Source organism: Dendrobates tinctorius, unplaced genomic scaffold (genome assembly GCF_039654945.1).
Source record: "Dendrobates tinctorius isolate UK_male_01 unplaced genomic scaffold, ASM3965494v1 ptg000022l, whole genome shotgun sequence".
NCBI classification, from domain to species: Eukaryota; Metazoa; Chordata; class Amphibia; order Anura; family Dendrobatidae; genus Dendrobates; species Dendrobates tinctorius.
The window spans coordinates 121,526,331-121,553,843 of NW_027361690.1; the positions used below are offsets into that span (position 1 = coordinate 121,526,331).

The window sequence follows — 27,513 nt, forward strand, 5'->3', positions numbered from 1 at the left end:
AGTGACCACTAAATTATCAACGTTGCCCTTTATATGAAAAATGGGGAAAGACTGACATTGGCTGAGTGTTTATTGTCTGGATATTTTATGTGTGAGCAGTTCCATATCACACGAAATAAATGAGCTGACTTTCTTCTAATATTGACTTGAAATTGAGCCAACAAATTAAAATTTAGAATTTAATGTTGACACTCGTCCTTATAAGCAAGCCAAGTCTCATGTAAAAATTCTTTATTTCTCTGACTATAATGTAACCGTCACTCCTTTAGGGCTCGTCGTGTGCACAACCGTACAAATCAAACAAGTGCTATTCGTTGTTTTAACGCTATGTACATGTCCGATTCTTTCCACAGACTGAGCAGGTCAGAGGAAAAAAATTGCAGCATGCCCAATTTGCCTCCAATACTTCAATTTTATGGGTCCGTGGAAAAGATCAGACCACATTCAGATGTCATCCGAGTACGGTCCGATTGTCACGCACTATCAATATAGAGAAGGTAGAGAAACTGTTTTCTTTCTTCACCTCTGAGAAAATCATATCACACTCTGATCAAACTCCGATCCGAGTCTGATCAGTGTGTGATTAGCATAATCAGAACTATTTTCTTGGATGAGAGAAAAAAGGTCGTGTGACTCTAGCCTTAAGTGCTTGTTAATGTCTGTGGCTGATATTTTTGGGTTGACTGTTTCTTTTTACCAACCAATAAATAGGATGACCGGGCATTGATTTGTTTGGCAAAGCAATTTTGTATTGCTTTACTTTATGCTAGGATAAAGCTTGGTAATCTCTGTTGCCAAGTTTGATCTACACCACCATTTTGTTAAGTCAGGACACGTCACTAGAGTTGAGCAACTTTGGTCGGATCGGGTTTCATGAAACAAAATTTGTTGTTTCAGATGAAACTGGTCCAACTAGGGCAAAAAAAGTCGGAGTTTCGTCCGAAACCCGACCCCAATGCAAGTCAATGGGGAATAAAAGTCGGCATTGAGTGGATGAATGTCATCCGCTCAATGCCGACTTTTATTTCCCATTGACTTGACGTTTATAGCATGTGTCGAAGCCTCACATTAATTACCTCTCATTAGCGCCACTGGTTCTTCTGTTTTTGGCCTCAGCAGGTTGACCCCTATCACCATGGCCAGATTATCTACACTCATTTTATTTATGCTGGAGTTCTTCTGTACTTCATAAAGAAATCTGTTTAAAATGAACAGAATATTACTTATTTAAAGCATCAAAAATGCTATTTAGACTTATTTGCAGGAAAATGCTTTAAGAAACAAAGGCACATACTTGTATGACATGTCATGATGAAACGTCAGTAGACATGACTGAACGATGGAGGCTCTGGGCCCCAATACAAAATCTGCAATAAAGTTCACCACCAGCTATCAGATGTACATTATCATCATACTCATGGAGACCAAGAGGACGGTTTTGAAACCTGGGGTGCAACCAAAATCTTTGTACCCCTTTTATTTAAACCCAGCTGTTTAATAACCTTTGTGGGGGATTATTTAGAATTCAAATAAAACATATGACAGACATGGTGTACATGGGGCAACGAACAATAGATTTTTGGCAGATATCATCAAAACTGGCAGATTGACAGGAAATTAGATAATTCCGTATACTATATAATATCAGGAGGAATGGGCCCAAATTCTGACCTACTATTGTGAGAAGCTTGTGGAAGGAGATCCCAAATATTTGACCCAAGTCATTCAGTTTAAGGGCAATGGGACCAAATACGAAATGTATGTAAACTTTTGAATTTGCAGTAAGTAATAAAAATGCCTTAAAACATTCTCTCTCTCTCTCTCATTATTCTGGCATTTGGCAAATATTAATAATTATGGTAATTTTAACTGACCTAAAACGGGAAAGGTTTATTCTGATTTCATGTCCGATATTGAGAAACACATGCATATGCGTCTTTTTATACAGTGTATGCTAACTTCTAGTTTCAACTGTATATGGAGAAAAATCAGTATGCTGACACTTAAAGTGCATGGATCAATAACTGGTGTCATTCACCTCAGAGAGATCCACAAAAGGGTAACCAGAAAACCCGTGATGAAGCATGTTTTGTGAAACGCGAGTCAGGCTGACTGGACACCTGCATCCCCCTGCATCCCCCTGCAACCACATATCCAAACCCTTTCCACTTCCTGCCGACTTCAACTCAAAAATATTTCACGCATCCGTTCATTCCTCACCCAAGAATCTGCAAAAACCCTAGTCCATGCCCTCATCATCTCTCGCCTTGACTACTGCAACCTCATGCTCTGTGGCCTCCCCTCAAACACTCTCGCACCCCTCCAATCTATTCTAAACTCTGCTGCCCGACTAATCCACCTGTCCCCCCGCTATTCCCCAGCTTCTCCCCTCTGTCAATCCCTTCACTGGCTCCCAATTGCCCAGAGACTCCATTACAAAACCCTAACCATGACATACAAAGCAATCCACAACCTGTCTCCTCCATACATCTGTGACCTCGTCTCCCGGTACTTTCCTGCACGCAACCTCCGATCCTCACAAGATCTCCTTCTTTACTCCCCTCTTATCTCCTCTTCCCACAATCGCATACAAGATTTCTCTCGCGCATCACCCCTACTCTGGAACTCTCTACCACAACATATCAGACTCTCACCTACCATCGAAACCTTCAAAAAGAGCCTGAAGACCCACCTCTTCCGACAAGCCTATAACCTGCAGTAACCACCGATCGACCAAACCGCTGCACGACCAGCTCTACCCTCGCCTACTGTATTATCACCCATCCCTTGAAGATTGTGAGCCCTCGCGGGCAGGGTCCTCTCTCCTCCTGTACCAGTTATGACTTGTATTGTTTAAGATTATTGTACTTGTTTTTATGTATACCCCTCCTCACATGTAAAGCGCCATGGAATAAATGGCGCTATAACAATAAATAATAATAATAATAATAATAATCCCCCTCCACTTAGGTTGCTACCATGCATTTGAACATTCTCTATTTGCTGTCTATATTACCATTTCTAGCTGCCCTGCCCCTCTTCCTTTATTCCTGGTTCCTTACTTTGTATGGATTCCTTGAATAGCATGTTTTACATAACCAAATAAGAAAATGTGCTCCGTCAGCATTGTTGAAACGCACATGGAGTTTTTGGTTGGTGACCCTCATTTTGTCCACATTATTACATTCGTTGTTTGCACTTTACATTTTTTATTGCATGTGACTACATCATTGTTGGCACCTCTATTATTTTGTTTACCCTGATATATTGGGTTAATCATAAATTTACTCTCTACCTGCACTTGATGGTTTTTAAGTCACTTAGATTTTTCAAACAATTCATCACTCAATGCTTATTGATTCTGTGACGTTGTCATTTTATTGCATATAAGGCTTTTTTTTCCCTATGTGTCCTTCGGTTTTCCTTTGATTTTTTTGGGTTAATCCTTTTCTCTTCAGACTCATCCATCATTGTTGTTCATGTTTGATATGTCAGATATTTATTCCCTCTTTTTTAACAAACTATTTAATAAAGATTACTTGATTAGTTTTTATGTATCTAGTTCTTACACATTTTCTTTTTTGGTTCTGTATTTGATTAACTGCTCTTGGGACGTTTAGCCTTAGTCTGGGTTACAACCCTTTTCCTTTAGTGTGTTTTAATGAATCTCTCAACAATACTTTTGCATTTTTGTATGACCTTAGTTATACTTTTTTGTTAGGGAATATATGACATCTGACCGCTACATTAACGTGGGACTACAACGGTATTGTCATAAGTTTCATTTAAAGAGAAACTCCAGTGTCAGGGTGAGAAGGATCCGACACGTTGGAATTCAGAGTTGGACTGGCCCACTAGAGGCTACAAAAATCACAGAAATTTAAAACATGGACTAATTGTAGAAAACAACCCTCTTTTGACGTTACAGTCAATCACTGAATGCACCCAATAAGTATTGATGCACGATGCTTTCTTAGAACCGCCAAAACCCAAATGTATGTTTTTGTATTTTTGACCAGTGGAATAATCATTTCAGGGGTATAAGCCCTACAGACTACTTTTTTTCAAAATGCTTAAAACTATTCTTTCACCACATTTCACTATACAAACTGGATCCATTTAAAATAAACATATATCTTACACCTGGCGAGACTGGGATCCTTTCTTTGGTAATCCATGTCAGAGTTGGACTCTTTCATGTGATTTCATAGGATTTTTTTTTAGACCTTTATGTGTCTCTTGACGTATTATATTTGTACTGTGAAATATAGTGACTGATCGACTGTGAATGTTCTATTAACAACTGTTTGTTTTACAGAAAAGTTGAGGTTTACAAAAGTAGATGTTATACGGTAGCTGCATGTGGAAAACCACAGCCTACCGTGGTCTCTTTGTAGGATATAGGTACGTTCTTCATGAGCAGTTGAAGTATGAGATTATGACGATCAATGGAAGTCAAATCATGGGGGGTGTACGGTAGTTTTGAAAAATAGCAACATAGTGGGTGTGTATGTACAGTGGCATGCAAAAGTTTAGGCACCCCTGGTCAAAATTACTGTTATTGTGAACAGTTAAGCAAGTTGAAGATAAAATGATCTCTAAAAGGCCTAAAGTTAAAGATGACACATTTGTTTTGTATTTTAGGCTAAAAAGTAATACACATTGTAATTTTTTCACATTTTAAAAATTACAAAAAGAAAAATGGTCTAAAGTTTGGGCACCTTTGGAGATTTGTGTGCTCAGATAATTTTGACCAAGGTTTCAGACCTTAATTAGCCTGTAAGGGATATGGCTTGCTCACCCTCAATGTTAGGAAATGCCAGGTGATGCAGATTCCACAGGTTTAGAAACACATAGCCTCCTCTAACCTTGTGCAAAAAAACAGCCACCATGGGTTCTTTTAAGCAGCTGCCTAGCACTCTGAAAATGGTGGAGGCCCACAAAGCAGGAGAAGGCTATAAGAAGATAGCAAAGCGTTTTCAAGTTGCCCTTTCCTCAGTTCAATATGTAATTCAGAAAGTATTAAGTTACGTACCGGTAACGGTATTTTTCGGAAGCCCATGACAGCACCACGAGAGAGGGGATCCGCCCTATAGGAACAGGAAACCTACAGATACAAAAGGGCGGCACCTCTCCCACGCATCAGTTGGATTACAGAGCTTGAGAGGCTACCATGGTTAGTACACAACATATGATATATACAACCTATCTACCCTATTTAACCGAATTATTTCATACCATCTCCCACATATGGTGATTCTATGAACAATCTTCTAAAGGAGTGCACCCCTATACGTGAACAAGGGAGGGAACTAAGGGTGCTGTCATGGGCTTCCGAAAAATACCGTTACCGGTATGTAACTTAATACTTTATTCGGACTCCCATGACAGCACCACGAGAGAATTACAGAGATGTAAACTAACTTAGGGAGGGACTACAGCCTGCAGCACCCTTAGCCCAAAGGTGAGGTCTGAGGAGGCACCCATGTCTAACCGATAGTGGTTAAAAAAGGTGGAAGGAGATGACCAGGTGACCGCCTTACATATTTGATCAATTGATACTCCAGATCTCTCCGCCCAGTATGATGCCATGGCCCGAGTGGAATGTGCCCTCAGGTTCTGTGGAGCCGGACCGCCACCTGCTGTGTAGGCAAGAGAGATAGCCTCCCTAATCCACCTTGCTAATGTGCGTTTTGATACTCTGTATCCTTTCCTGGAACCTTGGAAGGATAGGAATAATGCGTTCTCCTTCTTCCAAGGATCCGTGGCTGCTAAATATGTCAGTAAGCATCTTCTAATATCTAACGCCTGGAGTTTCTGCTCTTTAGGGTTGGTTGGGTTAGGGAGGAAGGAAGGCAGAACTATCTCCTGTGTCCTGTGGAATTGTGTTGCTACCTTGGGAAGGTATGCTGGATCTGGCCTTAGGATCACTCTATCCTGTAAGAACTCTGTGTAAGGAGGCAATCTGGAGAGTGCCTGTATGTCGCTCACCCTACGTGCGGATGTTATTGCTACCAGGAATGCTGTTTTAAGGGATATAATCTTTAGTGAGGCGGAATCTAAAGGTTCAAACGGACTTTCTGTCATGGCTGTAAGGACTAAGTTTAAGTCCCACGGTACGCATCTGTCTTTGTGTATAGGTCTCGATCTGGCCGCTGCTCTGATGAACCTTGCTACCCAATAATCTTTTGCAATATCAGCTGCAAACAGGGCCCCTAAGGCTGAAACTTGTACTTTTAGCGTGCTTGTGGAGAGACCCAATTCGAACCCTTTCTGGAGAAATTCCAGAATATGTTTTGTGGGAATTCCATCTCTGATGTCAAAGTGAAAGGTGGACAGGAAGCGTTTCCAGGTCCTAGCATAGATATTAGTGGTGGTTAATTTTCTGCTTCTTAGGAGGGTGTCAATTAAGTTCTTGGAGAACCCTCTATTTTTTAATAGTGACCTTTCAAATACCACGCCGTCAAATGAAGTCCCGCTACTTGTGGGTGGCTGACTGGCCCCTGGTAGAGGAGATCCGGAGGGTTCGGCAGTACCCAGGGATCGCCTACCGACATGATCCTCAACCATGCGAACCAGGTCCTCCTGGGCCAAAAGGGGGCAATCAGTATGACTCTTGCCTGATCCTCTCTGATCTTCCTGACTACCAGAGGAAGAAGATTCAATGGTGGGAAGGCGTATGCCAGAGAAAAATCCCATCTTATCAGTAGGGCATCCACCGCCAGGGGATTTTCCCTGGGGTTCAGAGAGCAGAACAATCTTTCTTTTCTGTTTTTTCTGGTGGCAAAGAGGTCTACCTCTGGCTGGCCCCATCTGCGGACAATCTGGCGGTAAATATTTTTGTTCAAAGCCCATTCTCCTTGTCTTAGAGCCTTGCGGCTTAAAAAGTCTGCTCTTACATTGTCCTTTCCGCTGATGTGGAGCGCGGTCAAAGATAGACAATTTCTCTCTGCTATCTGGAGGAGCCGTTCTGTTATCTGCATCAGAGCGCTGGAGCGGGTTCCACCTTGGTGGTTGACATATGCTACCGCTACCTGGTTGTCCGAGTGTATCCTCACATGATGGCCCTGCAGGTAGATAATGAGTTTCTTGACTGCCCGCTCTATCGCCAATAGTTCTCTCTGGTTGGATGAGATTTTAGAATTAGAATCCCACTGGCCCTGTACCACTATGTCCCCCATATGGGCTCCCCAACCGAAGGAACTTGCGTCTGTGGTTATAATACGGGTTATCTGTGTTATCCAGGGCACCCCTGACGCTAGGTTCTCGCTCTCAAGCCACCATCTCAGTGATGCAACAGTTGAGGGGCTTAGACACATCCGACCCTGTAAGGAGCCTCCAAGGGCCCTGCTATTAATCAAGACGTCGTTTTGAAGGGTTCTGGTATGGAACTGTGCCCACCTTACTGCTGGGATGCATGAAGTTAGAGAACCTAACAGGGACATGGCCTGTCTGAGGGTCATAGATGGATTATCCATTGCCCGAAGAACCTGCTCCTGTATCTTTTGTATTTTATCTAGTGGTAGCAGGCACCGCTGAGTGTCTGAATTTAGTATCAACCCTAAAAATTTCTGTATTTTTAAGGGCTGGAGTCGGGATTTCTCGTAGTTTAAAATCCATCCCAGGTTTTCTAACCTGGATTTAGCTTTTTCTATCTGGGATTTACAATGACCCACCGATTTTCCTACAATCAAGAAATCGTCTAAATATGGAATGATTAAGACGTCCACCTCCCGTAAGTGAGCCATAACTTCGGCCACTAACTTTGTAAAAACCCTGGGTGCTGCTGAGAGACCAAAGGGAAGGGCTCTATACTGAAAATGACGTACTGTGCCCTCTACTGAAACTGCCACCCTCAGGAACTGCTGGAAGTCTGTATGGATAGGTACATGATAGTACGCGTCTTTCAAATCTATGACTGCCATAAAACAACCTTTAAACAATATTTTTATTGTTGTATTAATGGACTCCATTTTGAATTTATGATTAATCAAAAACTCGTTAAGGGAACGAAGGTTTATAATCGTTCTGAATGTGTTATCAGGCTTCTGGATTAGAAACAGGGGAGAGTAAAACCCTCTTCCTCTTTCAGCCTCTGGAACCTCTACCAGAACATTTTTCTGACATAGGCTCAAGACTTCCGCTTCTAAAGCCGCTTGTTCGAGATGAGAAGATCTTAAGGGGGTCAGTTTAAAGGTGTCCCGCGGGATCTGGGTAAACTCCAACCTAAGCCCGGTGGATATTACCTTACGCGCCCAGTCACTATTCGTAATCTGTGACCATGCCGGGAAGAAGGATGACAGTCTACCCCCTACGGGAACCGCTAGTCATTGATTTGGTTTCTTTTGATCTCTCGACGAGCGTGTAAACATATATCCCGTACCTCGTCTCCTTCTGTCTTCCCATCTGGGTCGATCTCTAACAGGCGAAGAGTTGCGCCTTCTCCCCTGGCCAAATCTCCTTCTACCAAATGGGCGACGGTAGGACGCTGATGAAAGGTTTGGGAATCTTTTCTTGTCGTCCCCCGCCTTTTCAAGCAGCTCGTCTAGGACAGTCCCAAACAAATATTCGCCCTCACATGGAATCGCACAGAGCTTTGCTCTGGACTGGATGTCTCCCTGCCAGCACTTTAGCCACAGGGCTCTGCGAGCTGCGTTAGAGAGACCTGCTGCTCTGGCGGCCATTCTCACTGCATCCGCTGAGGCATCTGCCAGGAAGGCTGCTCCCTCTTGGATGGTCGGTAGGGCCCCAAGAATTGTCTGTCTTGATGTACCCTGTTTTAGTTGTGACTCCAACTGGTCCAACCAGACCATCATGGACCTGGCCGTGCACGTTGAAGCCACTGCTGGTCTTAAGGACCCGGCCGCCATCTCCCAGGTGTTTTTCAGGAAAGTATCAGCTTTCCTATCTAAGGGATCTTTAAGGGCTCCCATGTCCTCAAAGGGGAGCGAGGATCTTTTTGATGCCTTCGCAATGGCAGCGTCTAATTTGGGGGCTCTGTCCCAAGAACTTACTGCCGGATCGTCGAAGGGGTATCTCCTTTTGAGGGCTGGTGGTAGCGACCCTCTTTTGTCCGGTTTTTTCCACTCTCTGTGGATCAGATCCTGTATCTTTTGATTTAACGGAAAGACTCTCCGCTTCCTCTGTTCCAGCCCACCGAACATGACATCCTGCATGGATAAATGGGGCTTAGGCTCCTCTACCTCCATTGTCCCTCTGACTGCTTTGACCAGCTTGTCTACCCGGTCAAGAGGCAGACAAAATCGCCCCGAGTCCTCTTCTCCTGAGGAGGACGAGGGAGATGAAGCCTGGGAGTCTCTGCTTTTTCTCCACTCTACCGAGGAATCAGATTCCGCCGGGACCTCGCCCCTTAGACTTTGCGGCTGAGACAAGGACTTTAGGGTTTCCCTCATTTCTACCCTGACAATGTCTCTCAAACTCGCCGCTACTGCAGGCGACTCATCTGCCACCGTCTGCTGAATACAAGGGGGGCACAATCTTTTGAGGCACGCATCCGGTAATGGGCATGCACAGAGTGCGCATTCCCTATGCTTATTTTTACTTGTAGCTTTCTTTCCCTAGAAAAGAAAAACACAGAAGGGGGGTCCCGTCACTGAGTGAACTTTCACGAAGATCACTTACCAGTGCCACAATCAAGTACCGGAGAACGAGGGGGATTTCTTTCGGTCGATGCTCCTGTCTGCCTGGAGGAGCTTTTACGAGTGGACTGGTCACTTCGTCCCGCATTACTGTCACGGGACCCTTTCTTTTTCTGTTTGACCTGCCGAAGGTCATCCAGGGGCGGCAGTGATGTTTGCCGCTGCTGCCCTTGCTTCTGCCGCTGCTGCTGCTGCTGCTGCTGCTCTCGATCGCTTTCCATTACCACTGCTGCTGCTGCACACTGCTGCATGTAGTAATGTGGCCAAGGCAAGGAACCCTGCCCGGGTCCCGCCTAAATACCCCCTCCTCCGGTCAGCAGTATCCATGCCGCGCCCCTCCCCCCCCTTAATGGAGCTCCCTACCCCAGCTGGCGCCCGAACTCGCGCCATCGGTGTTTCCGATGGGCGCCGCCATCTTGGAATCGCCGCGCATGCGCAGTGGCGCGCTGACCCGGAAGCGCCTCCTCCGCCCGCCCCCTGACGTCACCGCTACCCCGGAAACGCCGGAAGTCTCGCGGGACGCCCGGGAGCTCCGGAGCAGCGCCCGGTCGCAGCCCCCTGCACAGCGCTGCCAACCCATATGCGCCGCCGGAGCCGGGAATCCCCGGGGGGGTATACTTACCGGCGGCGGCTAAATTCCTGGAGACGGACATCCTCCGGACGCCGCTCCCTGCTGTCCACGCCACCGCCGTGACACCCATCCTGGGCCACCGTGGCGTCTTCCAGGAAATCCGAACCAGGCCGAGGTAGGAGACCCCCTCGCTACCGGTGTCGGCTGGCCGGCCTGGGATCCAAATCTTCTGTAGGATCCCGTCCCCTCAGGAACAGGAAACCAACTGATGCGTGGGAGAGGTGCCGCCCTTTTGTATCTGTAGGTTTCCTGTTCCTATAGGGCGGATCCCCTCTCTCATGGTGCTGTCATGGGAGTCCGAATAAATAGCAGTTTACAGGAACAGTGGAGGTCAAGATAAGGTCTGGAAGGCCAAGCAAAATTTCAGAGAGCGCTGCTTGTAGGATTGCTAGAAAGGCATATCAGAACCCCCACTTGACTGCAAAAGACCTTCAGAAAGATTTAGCAGATTCTGGAGTTGTGGTAATTGTTCTACTGTTCAGAGACACCTTATCAAATATGGCCTTCATGGAAGAGTCATCAGAAGAAAACCTCTCCTGCACCCTCACCATAAAATTCAGCATCAGAGGTATGCAAAAGAACATTAAACAAGCCCAATGCATTTTAGAAACAAGTCCTGTGAATCGTTGAAGTTAAAATAAAACTCTTTGGTCACAATGATCAAAGGTATGTGCAGAGAAAAAATTGCATAGAATTTCAGGAAAAGAACATCTCTCCAACCATTAAGCATGGGGATGGATCAATCATGATTTGGAGTTGTGTTGCAGACAATGGCACAGGGAACATTTCACAGGTAGAGGGAAGAATGGATTCAATGAAATTTCAACAAATTCTTGATGCAAACATAACACCATGTGTAAAAAAGCTGAATTTGAAAACAGGATGGCTTCTACAAATGGATAATGATCACACACATCAAAATCCACAATAGACTACCTCAAAAGGCGATAGCTAAAGGTTTTTCAATGGCCCTCACAGTCCCCCGATTCGATCATCATTGAAAATCTGTGGCTAGCCCTCAAAATAGCAGTGCATGCAAGACGACCCAGGAATCTCACAGAAATGGAAGAATTTTCCAAGGAAGAATGGATGAAAATCAATCAAACAAGAATTGAAAGACTCTTGGCTGGCTACTAAAAGCGTTTACAAGCTGTGATATTTTTAAAAGGGAGTGCTACTAGGTACTAACTATGCAGGGTGCCAAACCTTTTGCATTGGCCTATTTTCCATATTGTAATTTTTAAAATGACAATATATAAATTTTTTGGCCTAAAATACAGAGAAAATGTGTCATCTTCAACTTGCTTAACTGGTCACAATAATAGTAATTTTGACCAGGGGTGCCCAAACTTTTACATGCCACTGTAGAGGTGATTGTGTAACCGCGTGTGTGTACATACAGTTAGGTTCATATATATTTGGACAGAGACATTTTTCTAATTTTGGTTGTAGACATTACCACAATGAATTTTAAACAAAACAATTCAGATGCAGTTGAAGTTCAGACTTTCAACTTTCATTTGAGGGTATCCACATTAAAATTGGATGAAGGGTTTAGGAGTTTCAGCTCCTTAACATGTGCCACCCTGTTTTTAAAGGGACCAAAAGTAATTGGACAATTGACTCCAAGGCTATTTCATGGACAGGTGTGGGCAATCCCTTCGTTATATCATTCTCAATTAAGCAGATAAAAGGCCTGGAGTTGATTTGAGGTGTGGTGCTTGCATTTGGAAGGTTTTGCTGTGAAGGAAACATGCGGTCAAAGGAGCTCTCCATGCAGGTGACACAAGCCATCCTTAGGCCCCTTTCACACTTCCGTTTTTTCTTGTCAGTTAAAACCTGCCAAAATGGCGGAAAGCGGATCCGTTTGTAACTGATGCAAACGGATGGCACCGGACCTGTTTTTGATGGATGGATCCGTTGAATGCAGAACTTTAAAGGAAAGAGAAAGAGAAAGAGAGAAAAAGAGAGAGAGAGAATTTTTTTTCCACCGCCAGAAAGGATTTCAGGGTTAAATCCCCGGCTGACTTCGTTTCTCCGGGCATGCGCACTGAAAAATGCGGATCCTACAGCCAAAAAAAGTTGCAGGGTCTGTCCAGGCATGCCGGCGGACGCAAACATTTTGGCGGATCCGCAAAAAAACGGATGGCCATCCGTCAAGATCCGCCGGTAATGCAACTCAATTGCGGAAAAAATCGGATCCTCCAAAAAAATGACGGATCCGTTTTTTTCAAAAACTGGCGGATTTTGACTGATGGTCAAAAACGGAAGTATGAAAGAGGCCTTAAGCTGCAAAAACAGAAAAAAACGATCCGAGAAATTGCTACAACATTAGGAGTGGCAAAATCTACAGTTTGGTACATCCTGAGAAAGAAAGCACTGGTAAAGTCATCAATACAAAAAGACCTGGGCGCCCACAGAAGACAACAGTGGTGGATGATCGCAGAATAATCTCCATGATGAAGAGAAACCCCTTCACAACAGCCAACCAAGTGAACAACACTCTCCAGGAGGTAGGCGTATCAATATCCAAATCCACCATAAAGAGAAGACTGCATGAAAGTAAATACAGAGGGTTCACTGCACGGTGCAAGCCACTCATAAGCATCAAGAATCAAAAGGCTAGACTGGACTTTACTAAAAAACATCTAAAAAAGCCAGCACAGTTCTGGAAGAACATTCTTTGGACAGATGAAACCAAGATCAACCTCTAACAGAATGATGGAAAGAGAAAAGTATGGTGAAGGCGTGGTACAGCTCATGATCCAAAGCATACCACATCATATGTAAAACACGGCGGAGGCAGTGTGATGGCTTGGGCATGCATGGCTGCCAGTGGCACTGGGTCACTAGTGTTTATTGATGATGTGACACAGGACAGAAGCAGCCGAATGAATTCTGAGGTATTCAGAGCCATACTGTGTGCTCAGATCCAGCCAAATGCAGCCAAACTGATTGGTCGTCGTTTCATACTACAGATGGACAATCACCCAAAACATAAAGCCAAAGCAACCCAGGAGTTTATTAAAGCAAAGAAGTGGAATATTCTTGAATGGCCAAGTCAGTCACCTGACCTCAACCCAATTGAGCATGCATTTCACTTGTTAAAGACTAAACTTCAGACAGAAAGGCCCACAAACAAACAGCAACTGAAAACCACCGCAGTGACGGCCTGGCAGAGCATCAAAAAGGAGGAAACACAGCGTTTGGTGATGTCCATGAGTTCAAGACTTCAGGCAGTCATTGCCAACAAAGGGTTTTCAACCAAGTACTAGAAATGAACATTTTATTTACAATTATTTAATCTGTCCAATTACTTTTGGTCCCTTTAAAAACAGGGTGGCACATGTTAAGGAGCTGAAACGCCTAAACCCTTCATCCAATTTTAATGTGGATACCCTCAAATGAAAGCTGAAAGTCTGAACTTCAACTGCATCTGAATTGTTTTGTTTAAAATTCATTGTGGTAATGTCTATAACCAAAATTAGAAAAATGTTGTCTCTGTCCAAATATATATGGACCTAGCTGTACACAAGGCATTAAGTTTTCCATGCAGAAAGTGTCATGAACTTATTATGTGTGGTGGCAGGGAGGACTCACTGACTAACTATGAAGATTATACCTGCATATAAAGCTGAGGAGATTGTAATTCTCTCTAGGAAGAAGTTTTATCTGTTTCATGAGTTCTTCATGGCCCTGGAAACATAATAAGGAAATATTATCAAAGACCTTGTTCAGAAACATTCTCTATGCCCTCAATACTTCCATGTAAGCAAGACTACAATGTGCCGAAGGGAGGCAGGGTTTTCCTACATTGGCCCCTTTTCAATTGGTTTTAAAAACTTACAAAAAGGCACTAGATATTAGTCAGGAACAACATCCAAAAATCATGAGGTAGAAGAGGGACTAAACTCTGAAGCTTAGATCACCCTTCAATTCAGGAAACCTTTCTACAGTGTCATGGGAGAAGGCCAATATTGGTATTCACCATAAGTCTCACTGCTCCCTATTCGTGCCCACATTGAGAATGTAAAAATGGTTCCCATTAGCACAACTGCATAACATATACAGGCCATGAAATTTGTGTAAAACTATAAGCAGCGCTAGCTTTCAAAAAATAAGTAAGTCAGGAAACTGGGAACCAAAGTCGTTGGTATTTTAAGGAATCATGAAGTGTCAGAAACCCTTCCAGTGGCATCTCCAGGCTGGTTTTAGTTTTGCTTACTCTTTAGTTATTTAGCTATTCAGTCAAAATTATCATTTCTATGTTACTTACCTTCTCCTCATCAATACTCATTGTATTCTCACATGCCAGACAGTCTTCATATTGGGACCATGGAAAGACTGGTTCAGGCAGTTCCCGAAGGTACAGTTTGAACAAAGAAGACACTGTGTGCACATCGGTGTCCCTGAAAAGAGCATTGTAAAACCTATATGAGCTTACAAAAAGATCCAGCAGAGAATATAGATTTTCATGGGTGCTAGAACATTTTTGAGAGTTTTTACATCGTCTTGATCATAATGGTTTTGTTGCTTGTAATGGTTTATAGCAGAACTGGGCAAAGTGCGGCCTGCAGTCTACATACGGCTCACCGGCTGCTTCAGTTAGGCCTGTGGACAAAGACAGCTGGAGGGCTGAAAACAGTGACCCTCAGGCTGCCCCATGCCCCCAAGTTGCAGACAGCGGTGAATATATATTTGCAGAACGGAGCCGCCGGCTCCTTCTTCCACCAATCAGTCTGTGAGATAGAAAACGCGATGAAGTCTTTACGTCATGTCTGCTGTATGGAAAGTAACTACACCAGAGACCGAGGCGGTGCGCCGGGAGAAAAGGAGCGAGGCGAGTATGTGTTGTTTCTTTTTGTCATATGTGGATGAGATGTTTGCATGTACGGTATATAGGGGACTATGTGAGTACTCATACTGTATATAGGAGACTATGTGGGTGTAAAACATTATATATAGGGAGCTATGTGAGGGTTCATATTGTATTACGGGGGCTATGTGGGGGTCTCATACTGTACATAGAGGGGTAATGTGGGATCTCATACTGTAAGCAGGAAGCTGAGGGGGCTCCTTCTGCATATAGGGGGCTGTATTTGGGCTCATATGGTACTTATGGGGGAGACAGTATATTTAATTCTTCTCAAAATAAAGTGTTAATATTAAATACAATAATAATTATAATTGTAATTCATATATTAATGTTGATCATAATAATTTCAGCCTATAGGTTCAGCTCTCCACAACAGTCACGGTCTCTCATGTGGCCCCTCAGCAATATTAATTACCCACCCTTGGTTTATAGAGATTGTTGAGTAGACAATTTTCTAAAGTAACCATTTGGCAGGCAAGAGAATGTAGAAGGTATTGGGTCTCCTAGTGGAGATCCGACTGGCAAGAAGTCTTTGGGGCAATAATTTTTGGGAAGGAGCATGCAAACCAGCTTTCTTCTAGGGAACTACCCTATATGTCCATCACTTTATCAAGCAAACCCTAGATACCCTTCTACAGACTGAACTTTTTCCGGAGTTATTGCTAATGGTCAGAGAAGGGGGTCTGCTTGACTATGTGAGGTGCTATGTATCCTGGCTGTAAAAGTGGTGTACTGAATATTTTTTGCAGATTTCTAGATGATAGGAGGCACTAAAGAATCAGTTTATTTCCCTGTGAAGGAGTGCTATTTTACATTAATAATCTATAATAATCGAATCTACTGAGTATCTAGTATAAGTATCTAGCAGTATCGTATGGTGTACCGGCTAAAGGAAGGCCTTTCTCCTGCATCAAATGCTTCCTTGAGTTGCTTCACCAGAGTGTCCTGTCCTGGAAGTCGGAATACCCCTTCTTCATTCAGCCCGTTTTGTAGGATAAAGTCTACACATTTTTCCATTAATATGGGAACCATGTGTCTTCCAAATTTCTTCTCATACGCTACAGTGTCTGCCAGACGTTGGCCGAAAACAGCTGCAAATACAAAGCATAGAACATGTAACTGTATTATTTATTGCGACTTTACCACACAGTACCCACATAATTACAGTAACATCTACCAAGTAAAAGCAAATATCCAACCAGTGGATACGTAGTAGTAAAGAAGAGGATCTAAATGATACCAAGAATAGGGCCAAAAATAACCACGTAAGTGACCAGATAAGCAAAGACGTTTCCTCATAATAGTTACCACAGCATGAAGCTATACTCACGTCACATAGAGGCCAAATATAGAGCCCATAAAATACTGACCACACACCATGACCACAGAATAGCCCATCAGCCACAGCGTGGCCAAAACATCAGTCACAGTCGCCCCAGATAAATCATATCTCAACTACTTTATGACAGTCTGTAAACCACTGTAACAGAGATATGGAGAAATGAGAACATCCCATATCAGGAGTAAGGAGAGGAATATCATCACTCTGTGAGCCCAAAATAATCAATACTTAGGCCAATGTGGCCTCATCCATTATTTTTCCTGCTGGGATGCTCTGAAAAGTTACACAGATAACATTTTGTTTTCACAAAGGAGAGTTTTATTGGAATTGGCAAACAATTTTTCTTGCGCAACACTGAAGTCAATATGACAATTGTTTCATTTAACTTGCAGAAGCAAGAAAAACCTGAACTGATGGAAGTGTTCCAACTGATGGCGCAGATTGTGGTACACTTTAGAAAATTCACCAAACTATGTATATTAATACCATTACATGTAAAGTCACAGTCACGTGGTTTTATTGCTGACCTCTTCTCTCTTCTATGTGGTACACCACCAATGGCGACAGACTATGTAACTGTTAAGCGGCCCGTGAGTTGGGGGGCCAATGCCTATCCACCCTGGCCCATGGCTGTAGTCCACCGTCTTCTTCTGACATCTGCTGAGCCTTCTCCATACTCAGCAGATGCTGGCTGTTTTACACAGCTGACATTCTCCAGTAACTGCTGCTGCCGGAGCAAGCTCTCGGATCACAGCTGCTTAACCTTTCAGATGCCAATGGTTAGATTTCCAATGCACCAGGGCATTCGGGAAGAGCAAAGGTGAATTACAAGACTTCGAGCATCTCATGTGATGCCTCATTTCTGGGGCATATGTGGGCTGGTATTTTTAGGCTGGGATGGGCCCAATAACCATGCACCCTCCCTGCCTGATAATATCAGCTCACAACTGTTTGCTTTACCTTTTCTGGTTTCATAACATAGGTGTGATCCAACGCCATTTTGTTAAACTTTTTATTTCCTAGGTTAAACAAGCATAAAAAGCTGTACAACAAACCTCACCCGAAAGGCACCAACGAATGCAAGTTTATAATATCTACTGTATCTGGGTAATATCCATCTAATATATATATATATATATATATATATATATATATATATATATATATCATTATATAAGATTGCTTTTTTATTTTTGCCAACTAGCTTTAAATTACACAGAGCATTATATTACGTAAAAGATAAGAACACATGTCATATGGATGCTGGGTGAGAAACAAGCTGCATGCTTGTGTGGCGCCCCTGAGGAATCAGTTGCCACAGAGGTACTGCACCTCCTCCTGATGTGTGGTACCCCATCATCCAGGTAGGTTGGAGGCTCCTGACCACGCTCAAACACTTGCATCTCACACCACACAGTAGTTCAGCAAAGCCACATTGCGGCTCCCTGCTTAGAGTGTAGCAGAGCACCTTTGGTGGCTCTCTGCTTGGAACACGAAACCTGCTGGGAGGCGGGTGGAGTTAGAATACACAAAAGAGCGGGAAGGTTTAGGATTTCTGGGTCAGTCAGTCAGTTCAGTTCAGAGGAGTGAGGAGAGAAGATCCCTGGGAGAGGGATGGAGGAAGGAGGTGCTGCAGCAGATCCCGGTGACCTGGGTCTGCTGGCATGGGAAAGGAAAGAAGGAGAAAGACATTGAACAGAAACCTGATCTTCCATAAGAAGGAGAGACTAGTACGGAACGAAGGAGTAAAAGGGAACAGAGGACGTGGGGTAGCAGAAAACCCTGCCTAGAAGTTCTAAGCGCAAGGCCGGGGCCCGGTCCCCGAGGTTGTATGGATACTAATGGTCCTACAGCAGACACCGGTGGAGTAGTGAGCTGTAAATGCACTACTCCCATCTAAGACTTGAGGGCACAACAGCAACTTGGATAGTGAGCCGGGACTTAGGAGCAAGGAGTCCCCGAAGCAGGCTACAGCTGTCTGCCATACAAGTATAGTTCTTGGGAACATCTGTCAGGAGGAACTCCAGTGTAACTCAGTACTACGAGTACTTCACACCAAAGGCGCTATAAGAGGAGATGTTCAGAAAGGCACATGTTGGCGGAGTGTTGGAAGGGAGCATTCCATCTGACCTGGAGGTTGACTGGGTCCCTGACCCGGAGGACACAGCACAGAGGCAGGCACCTGTGTGTACTACAGACTGTGAGTAAAGCTTTGGAACTACATGCCCTGGTGTCCTCCAATTATTCCTGCACTAACACACCCTGTACTACTACATCGGGGTATCAGCTTCTACACCGCCTGTGCCTCTCCTCTACCCCTACATCTACACTGCCCTGGGGCTACAGCTCCACCTGTGGGGAGCTTCACCATCTTGGCTGCAACACACCACCAGCCCCAGAGGATCTGCATGCAGCGTCGGCTTAACATCTTACTTGCCGAATACCACAGGTGGCGTCACGAACTATTCATTCCAACAATTACATTTCACCATTTCAATTCCCCCCCCCCCCCCCATTGCTTGGGCGCCCAGGGCCACGGACCGGGTCACCGCTGCTGTGACACATCCCGCTGACACCGGCCCGGTACAGAGTACCCCACAGCCCTGGGAGGGCGACCCACTTGCATGACATAAGGAGTGACATACGCATGATGACACTAGTCCAACTTTTCAGGATGAACATCAGAGTGATTTTTTATACGCAGATGTGAGCGAACCCTTCGTAAGAGAATAGCAGTAATATTGTGCTTGAGCATTTCATAGAAACTGTACCGTTCACTGAATGAGAAGAACGGGTACTAATCATTAAAAAGCTGTATGAGACTAAACAGTCTGAGCTGCACTACTGGACACAGCCTATGACGCAGTGTAAACCTCACCATTCTTTCTAATTCCAGACATCGTTTTTAATCACTAAGATCAAAAGATAATCTATAGAATCTTAACCAACACAGCTGCAATTATATGGAAAGACCTATTACCTTATAAAACTTTATACATTACAGAAATATGAATATAGCGAAGGTCAGGTGCAGATGATTGCATGTTCCCTCTCCACAGAGAATCAGGCAGGTTATGCAAATGACACTCTTCTCAGAGTTTGACCAGAGTGTGTGATCTGACTTTCTTGGATGGAAAGAAGATGGAGAAAATATGCTCCATCTTCTTCAATCTGTCAATGTGCGTAAATTAGACTGCACTCAGACGTCATCCGAGTGCAGTCCAATGGCTTCCATGAGCTCATTGACTTGCATGGTCGAGTGCGATATGAATATCAGATCAAACTCAGACATGCAGCAATCTTTTTCCTCGGATAGTCTTTGTTGGCGGAAAATATCGGAAGTGCGACCGACCACAAAGGATTACATTGGTCCGAGTGCAATCCGATGTGTTGTCGGGATCTTGATTTCATCGATTGCTCCACTGCACAGTCTAGTAGGGTTCCAGAACATCAACCTGCTGGAGTAGGTCAGTACAAAGTCATCTCTACCTCTGTGCTGCAGCTTTAGTGTCAGTCTCCCATCAGCGAGGCACAGTAGTCTCATCTTCAGAGCCGGGATACAGCCAAAATCCCATCCTAACTTCCTATACCACTGAGACATCCCGAGAGGAGAGCACTCTCCGCTGTTACTGGATCCCCGGTGGCTGGAGGTGCAGCGAGAGGCTGCTTTCCGTCTTCCCAGCTGTGCTGTGGATCTTGGTTCGGGCCTGCTCATACCTGCCTGTCACACAAAGGGCTGCCTTTGTTTTACACAAATGGATGCAAACCAAAATTTCTGTCCCCTCCCTGTGAAATCTCACTATTACCTGCTAATTGTTAACTCCTTATTACCCAGAAGCAGGAGCACTTGTACAACAATAATATATACATGCTTTAGCGGCACATACGCTAGCCATTATATTTCCAGACAGATCATGGACCCGTTACGATGAATCTGCCTTTTTACAGGTCTCCCAACATCTCTGTTGATTGTACACCAAAAAGACAACATGTCCTACTTTGATCCGTGCTGTGGATCCAATTTGTCAATAGGCCTTCAGACAATCACGGCTAGATAACGCAATGTACCACGTAGGCTGCACAGCGTTGTGTCAGAGCGAAAAAGGATCACACGTTCAAGTCCGTTTGTGTGTCTAGTGAGCGTTGTAAAAAGAAAAAAAAAATGATTTTTTTAGGGTTAAAAAAAAAAAAACACAAATGTACGAATCTAAAAAGGTCTAATCGCTATATACATAAAATGGTTTAATTGCAGCAGCACTGATTAGTTAGACTAGAGGGCAAAACTTTCAGACTAAAAGTGGTGTTGGGGAACGTAAAGGGTGGTGGATCCCGCACTGCATGCCAAGATCCCACAACCCAAAAGTTCCGGTTCAACTTTTTTCTAGCAAGTTATGACTTATTATGGCATTAGTGTCAGCCAGGGGTATTTTTTTTTTAATCATTTATATTTAACCCCTTAGTGACCAAGTTAATTTTAACCTTAATGACCAAGCTAAAATTTTGAAATCTGACCAGTGTCACTTTATGAGGTAATAAGTCTGTCTCTCTTCAACGGGTCCAAATGATTCAGAGTTTGTTTGCTTTTTTGCGACATGTTGTACTTCATGATACTGGTAAAATTTGTTCGATATGACTTGCATTTATTTGTGAAAATATCAAAAACTTTGAAAATGTTACTATTTTTAAACTTTTAATTCTTATGCCCTTAAACCAGAGAGTTATGTCACACAAAATAGTTAATAAACAACTTCCCAAATGTCTACTAGACATCTGCATCGTTTTTGAAAAATAATTTTTTTTTTTGTTAGGCAGTTAGAAGGGTTAAATTTGATCAGCAATTTCTAATTTTTCCCACAAAATTTACAAAATCAATTTTTCAGGGACCACATTACATTTGAAGTGATTTTAAGGGGCAAACAGGAAATACCCTAAAGTGACACCATTCTAAACACTACACCCTTCAAAATCATAAAAATCACATTTAAGTAGTTTACTAACCCTTCAGGTGCTTCACAGGAAGTAAAGCAATGTGGAAGAAAAAAATAACCATTTTACTTTTTTTCACAAAAATTGTACTTTAGCCCCAAGTTTTTTATTTTCACCAGGGTATCAGAAAAAAATTAACCCTTAAATTTGTTGTGCCATTTTTCCTGAGTATGCTGATACCCCATATGTTAGCAGGGTTTGGAAGGGAAGGAGTACTGTTTGGGCTGTTTGAATGCAAAAATGGCTGGATTTGAGAGCAGACACCATGCTGTGCCTGATGTGCCTAAACAGTGGAACAAGTGACAACATTTTGGAAACTAGGCCCCTAAAGGAATGTATCTCGATTTGTCGTGAGCACCTTGAACCCCCAGGTGCTTTACAGAAGTTTATAACGTAAAGATGTGAAAATGAAAAAAATCACATTTTTCCCATAAAAATGTAGTTTTACGCCAAATTTTTTATATTCACGAGGGTAACAAGAGAAAAAAGACCACAAAATTTGATGTGCAATTTCTCCTGAGTACTCCGATACCCCATATGTGGGGGAAAACTACTGTTTGGGTGCACAACAGGACTCAGAAAGGAAGGAGTGATGTTTTGGAACGCAAACTTTGATGGAATTGTCTGTCTGCATGTGTCGTGTCACATTTGGTGAGCCCATGATGTGCCTAAACAGTGGAAATGCCCCACAAATGACCCCATTTTGGAAGCTACACACCTCAAAGATTTTATCCAGGGGTAGAGTGAGCATTTTTAAGCCACAAGTATTGCACAGACTTTTCTGACATTAAGTTGTCTTTCAATCTTTTCATTTTTTTTTTTTTTTCACAAAAATGTTGTTTTAGCCTCAAATTTGTAATTTTAACAATGGATAATTGGTGAAAATGGACTCCATAATTTACTATGCAACTTATCTCAAATGCTGTGATGCCCCATATGTCATCAGAAATTAATGTTAAAGCACACATCAGAGCTGAGAAGGAAGGAGCCATATTTGGTTTTTGGAGCACATATTTTGCTAGAATAGTTTACGAGCGACGTTTGCGGAGCCCCTTCGGTGCCAGAACAGCAGAAAAAACCCAAGAGTGACCCCACTGAAGAAATTGCAGTTTTCAATGAATTAATCTACAGCTGTAGGGACTATTTTATAACATCCACGCCAGGCCTTTTTTTTTTTTTTGAGAATTGCAAATATTCCAGTTTAGTGCCCATACATTGTGCCTCCCATAAAGTGTAGAGCCCCCATATATTGTAGCACCCCAAATATTAAACCTTGTATTTTTGGGAGGTAGAATGAACAAAGACAGCAGTACACGAATAGTGCTTATTTTTATTTTTGCGTGGTTCACTTTGCAGCATAAGTGATAAGGTGGATTTATTCATCTGGTCGGAGCAATTACATCAATACCAGATTTATATTGTTGGGTTTTTCAGGTTCTGCTGCTATAATGTAGCAAAAATGCTTTTTAATTAAAAAAAAAAGGTGTTTTTTTTTGTCGCTATATTCTAAGACCTTAAACTTTTTTATTTTTTTGGCAAACATAGCTGTATGACTGTTTATTTTTTGTGGGCTAAGGTGCTGATTTTTTGGTACCAGTTTGGGGTACATAATAATTTTTGATCGGTTTTTATTCAGCTTTTTCAGATACCGAATGAGCAAAAAGCAGCAATTCAGTTATTGCCTTTACTTATTTATTTTTTGCGCCATTAACCGTGCAGTATAAGTGATAAGATCAATTTATCCGTCAGGTCGGCACAATTACAGAGATACAAGATTTCGATACGGTTTTTAGGTTTTGTTGCTATCACACAGTAAAAATACTTGTGTATAAAAAGGTTTTTTTTGTCGCTATATTCTGAGAGCTGTAGCTTTTTTTTAATCTTTTGGCGAACAGAACTGTATGAGGGCTTATTTTTTTCGGTACGAGTTGCACACTGTTTTGGTAGCATTTTGAGGTATATAACGTTTTTGATTGCTTTTTAATCAGATTTTTTCAGACACAGAATGAATATAAACCAGCAATTCAATTAGTGTTTTTACGGGGTTTTTTGCGCCATTCACCGAGCGGGAAAAATGGTTAGACTTATTTGTTCATTAGGTCAGTACAATTACAGCGACCCCAGATTGATATTTTTTTATGCTTTGCTATTTTTACACACTAAAAACAATATATTCCAAAAATAAATTTGTTTTTAACTTTTTCATTTTTTGCCGAATAAGCCATGTTAGGCTACTTTCAGACTTGTGTTATGAGCCGCAGCGCTGGGCCGCCGCTAAGCTCCGCCCCCGGTCACGTCTCCTCCGGTCAGCTCCCCCTATGTGCGCATGACGCTGCATGTGACCGGCGTACCCTAGATTCAGCGTTGGGTACGCTGGCCGTGTGCTAGTCTGCTTTTGCCGGCGCGTGCGCAGTTTTGGAGCTGCGCCGAGCACACAAAAATGCAACACGGTGCCTTTGGCACACGTCGGAGCAGCGCCAAATGTGCGCATGCGCTGGCAAAAGCAGACCAGCACACGGCCAGCGTGCCCAACGCTAAATATAGGGTACGCCGGCCGCATGCAGCGTCATGCGCCCATAGGAGGAACTGACCAGAGGTGGAGAGGCCGGGGGCGGAGCTTAGTGGCGGCTCTGCATTGCGCCTCATAACCCAAGTCTGAAAGTAGCCTTAGGGCTTGTTTTTTGTAGGACAGTTTGGCGTTTTCATTTATACAATTTTTTTTTACTGATGACTTCTTGATCGCTTTTTCTTCATTTTTTTGTGAGTCAGTATGAGAAAAAAGTGACATTTTTGGCATGTTTTTTTTTTTATGGCATTCACCATACGGAAAAAATAATGTGCAAGTTTATAGAGCAGGTTGTTCTGGATGTGGCAATATAAATTATGTCTACTTTTTTTTGTTTATTTTTGTTTTATCACAAACGCTGCCTAGTACTTGTGTACTGCCATGCATGGGACTGTCAGTTTCTCACTGACTGGGCCTGTGAGACCCAGCTTATAGAGGGATCTCAAAGGCCACCGTACCCTGTGGTCATCACATGACCTTAGGGTACCCTGGTAAGCATCAGCACCCACATTCTCATTGTAGGGGTCCGATGGTTACAAATGGGGTCTTGTAACCCCCTTGCAACCAATTAAATACCGCTGTCGTGATTGACAGTGGTATTTAAGAGGTTAAACAGCCCCGATCAGTTACAAAACCAGCCAAGGGACAATACCACAGGGTGTCAGCTGTCATGTACAGCGGTGCTGTAATCTTACTCCCGATTGCCATTATAATACGGCGATGAGGTAATTAGTCCTCTTAACGAGCGCCATTTTAATGCGTATTGGCGGTCGTTAAGGGATTAAGAAAATAGCCTGTTTACGCCTGTCCATTATTTTCTTAACGGGGTTGTCCACTACTCGGACAATTCCTTCTCAATCACTATATTCCTCCTTTTAAAATAATAACAGCTATACTTACCCCTGTTGCTGGTGGCATTCCCATAGTGTTGGCGCCTGCTCTCCTGGGGCTATGTCACACGATCCCTCCTGCCAATCTGCGGCCACTTCATTGATCTTTCCTTTGGATGTAACTGACATCCGGCGGAAATGAGAGCAGTTGCTGCTCTCTCACTTCCTCCTGATGTCTGATTTGTCCGAAGGAGGGGAAGTGAAGTGTCTCTTTAAGCTGGCTGTAATCTTTGTCCCCAGTTCATCAAGATTTCTCACCGGTCTTCATGAGGGGGCACGTGAAAGTCAGGTGCTGTTCACGTTCCCCCCTTCACGTGCCTCTGTGCGCCTTTGCCAGATTTCTTATTCTTGTCACCGCTTGGAATAAGATTTCTTGTTTAAGAAGCACCACAGCTCATCATGAATTAGACAAGCTGTGGCGTTTTGCACCTGTCATGCCCTCGTCACACCCCAGCTCCACCCATTTTAGTAACGCTGGGAGACACTGGCGTGAAAAACGACAAGTCGCAAAATTTTTGCACAACTCCCAGTTGAGCAAAAATTCCTCATCTTTCCAAAGTGATTTATTTCAGAATTATGGCATAAGTTGCTTTCATGATCATGGTCAATATGTTTATCATTATTGGACATGATTGTGTGTCACTTAGGCTACTTTCACACATCAGGTTTTCGGCGTCAGGCGCGATCCGGCAAATGTTTTGTAAAACCGTATGTGACGGATCCGGTTTTCTGCCGGATCCGTCTTGCGCTTGACAGCCAAAACCGGATCCTTCTCATCCGGTTTTCGATCTGTTTTTCGACGGATTACGCCGGATCCGGTTTTTAAAATCGCCCCTTGTGGCCTTCCGAAAGGGATTGGCTACTGAAAAACTATATATACCATGTTCCTACAGCCCTTCTTTGACAGGTTGTAGCGGAGAAAGTGCAGGTTGGAGAGAAGAGCAAGTTACTGGCGAAGATGGATGTTGTGATTGGAAATATTTTGAAGAATTTGGCTGATTTTACAGCGGAGGCAAATCGTTTGAGGGTGATTGTTCTGGAGAAGGAGAGAGCAAGACAGCAGTGCATCAGGCATCGTAGACGACGTTTGTGGATCTACCCCATCACAGCCAAGAGAATGACGCGTGGGGTCTATTCTACACTCTGCATGGACCTTAGACGAAACCCGGATAAATATTTTGGATATGTTCGGATGAAAATGGAGAATTTTGATTACTTGGTGGAGCGCATTGCACACCTCATAAGAAAATCGGACACCTATTGCCGCTTCTCTGTTTCACCCGCAGAGCGTCTGATGGTGACTTTAAGGTAAGCCACATTTATTGGATATGCTCGCATCAGAGCACACTTTCACTGTAATCTTGTTGGTGGTAGTTTGTATCTCCAAGTGTTATAGCTGAGTTTTGGTATGTAATGCTGTGATTTTAAACTAATTGATTGTTTTTTAATTCCCCACAGATTTCTTGCAACTGGAGAATCCTTTTCATCACTGCATTTCCAGTACAGACTCGGGATTTCCACCATATCTGGAATAGTGAAGTACACATGCCGTGCACTGTCGGACTCCTTAGCGGAAGAGTTTTTACCAGAGCCCACAACAGAGAGGTGGATTGAAATTTCAGAAAAGTTTCAACAGATATGTCAGTTTCCCAACTGCTTGGGCGCTGTGGACGGGAAACATATCCGCATTGTAAAGCCAGCCGAATCGGGATCGGAATATTTCAATTACAAGAAATATTTTTCAATTGTCCTCATGGCCATCGCTGACGCGGAATACAAATTTATTGCTGTTGATATTGGGGCCTATGGCCGCTCCAATGACTCTCAAGTTTTCAAACTGTCTGCCATGGGGCGTAAACTGTATGGAAACACCTTCCAGTTCCCACCACCTAGACCGCTGCCGCAAACATCTGGTCCACCTATGCCATTTGTCTGTGTAGGGGATGAAGCCTTCCAGCTGTCAGAACACCTTTTGAAACCGTACGGTAGCAGAGGATTGTCAAGAACAAAACGCATTTTTAATTACCGCCTCACAAGAGCAAGAAGAATGGTTGAATGTACCTTTAGTATTCTGACAGCCAAATGGCGGGTCCTATTGACTGCGATCAACCTCAAGACAGAAACTGTGGACGAGGTGATCAAAGCTTGCGTGATACCCCACAATTTTGTTATCTGCAAGGAACCCATTTCCATTGAGAACACCTCTGAAGAAACCACCTTGCAAGATTACCATGACATTACCACTAGAAGTTCTGTGACGGTTTCAGTAATGAGGGACAATTTTGCACTATACTTTATGTCACCTCAAGGCAGAGTACACTGGCAGGATGACAGAGTGTGAAAGATTTGTGCCCTAACCAAACTTGTGTACCTTCTGGACCAACAGTATATACCTTTGCCAACCAAAGTTGGCTATCTTGTCATGGTCTTAATATTTTTACCTTTAGGCCACAGGTGTGTACCTGGTTGTGTTTTATGCAAAGTATTTCACCTTTTAACAAAAGTTGTGTACATTGTTAGGAAATCACCAACAATAAACACAACTTTTTAGGTGAAATACTTT

At 43.4% G+C, this 27,513-nt stretch overlaps 1 protein-coding gene across 3 annotated transcripts in view; it reads right to left on the minus strand.

Annotated features, from left to right (window-relative positions):
- The window catches only part of ARHGAP25 (Rho GTPase activating protein 25), a 159,454-nt gene that overhangs the window by 16,027 nt on the left and 115,914 nt on the right, over window positions 1–27,513 (minus strand). For all 3 annotated transcript variants that reach the window (XM_073569125.1, XM_073569124.1, XM_073569126.1), the window contains 4 exons: window positions 16,050–16,257; window positions 14,567–14,699; window positions 13,913–13,986; window positions 1,077–1,198 (listed from right to left, as the gene is read on the minus strand). In XM_073569125.1, the coding sequence (XP_073425226.1) occupies window positions 1,077–1,198; window positions 13,913–13,986; window positions 14,567–14,699; window positions 16,050–16,257 (537 nt within the window). The remainder of the gene's footprint in view (window positions 1–1,076; window positions 1,199–13,912; window positions 13,987–14,566; window positions 14,700–16,049; window positions 16,258–27,513) is intronic.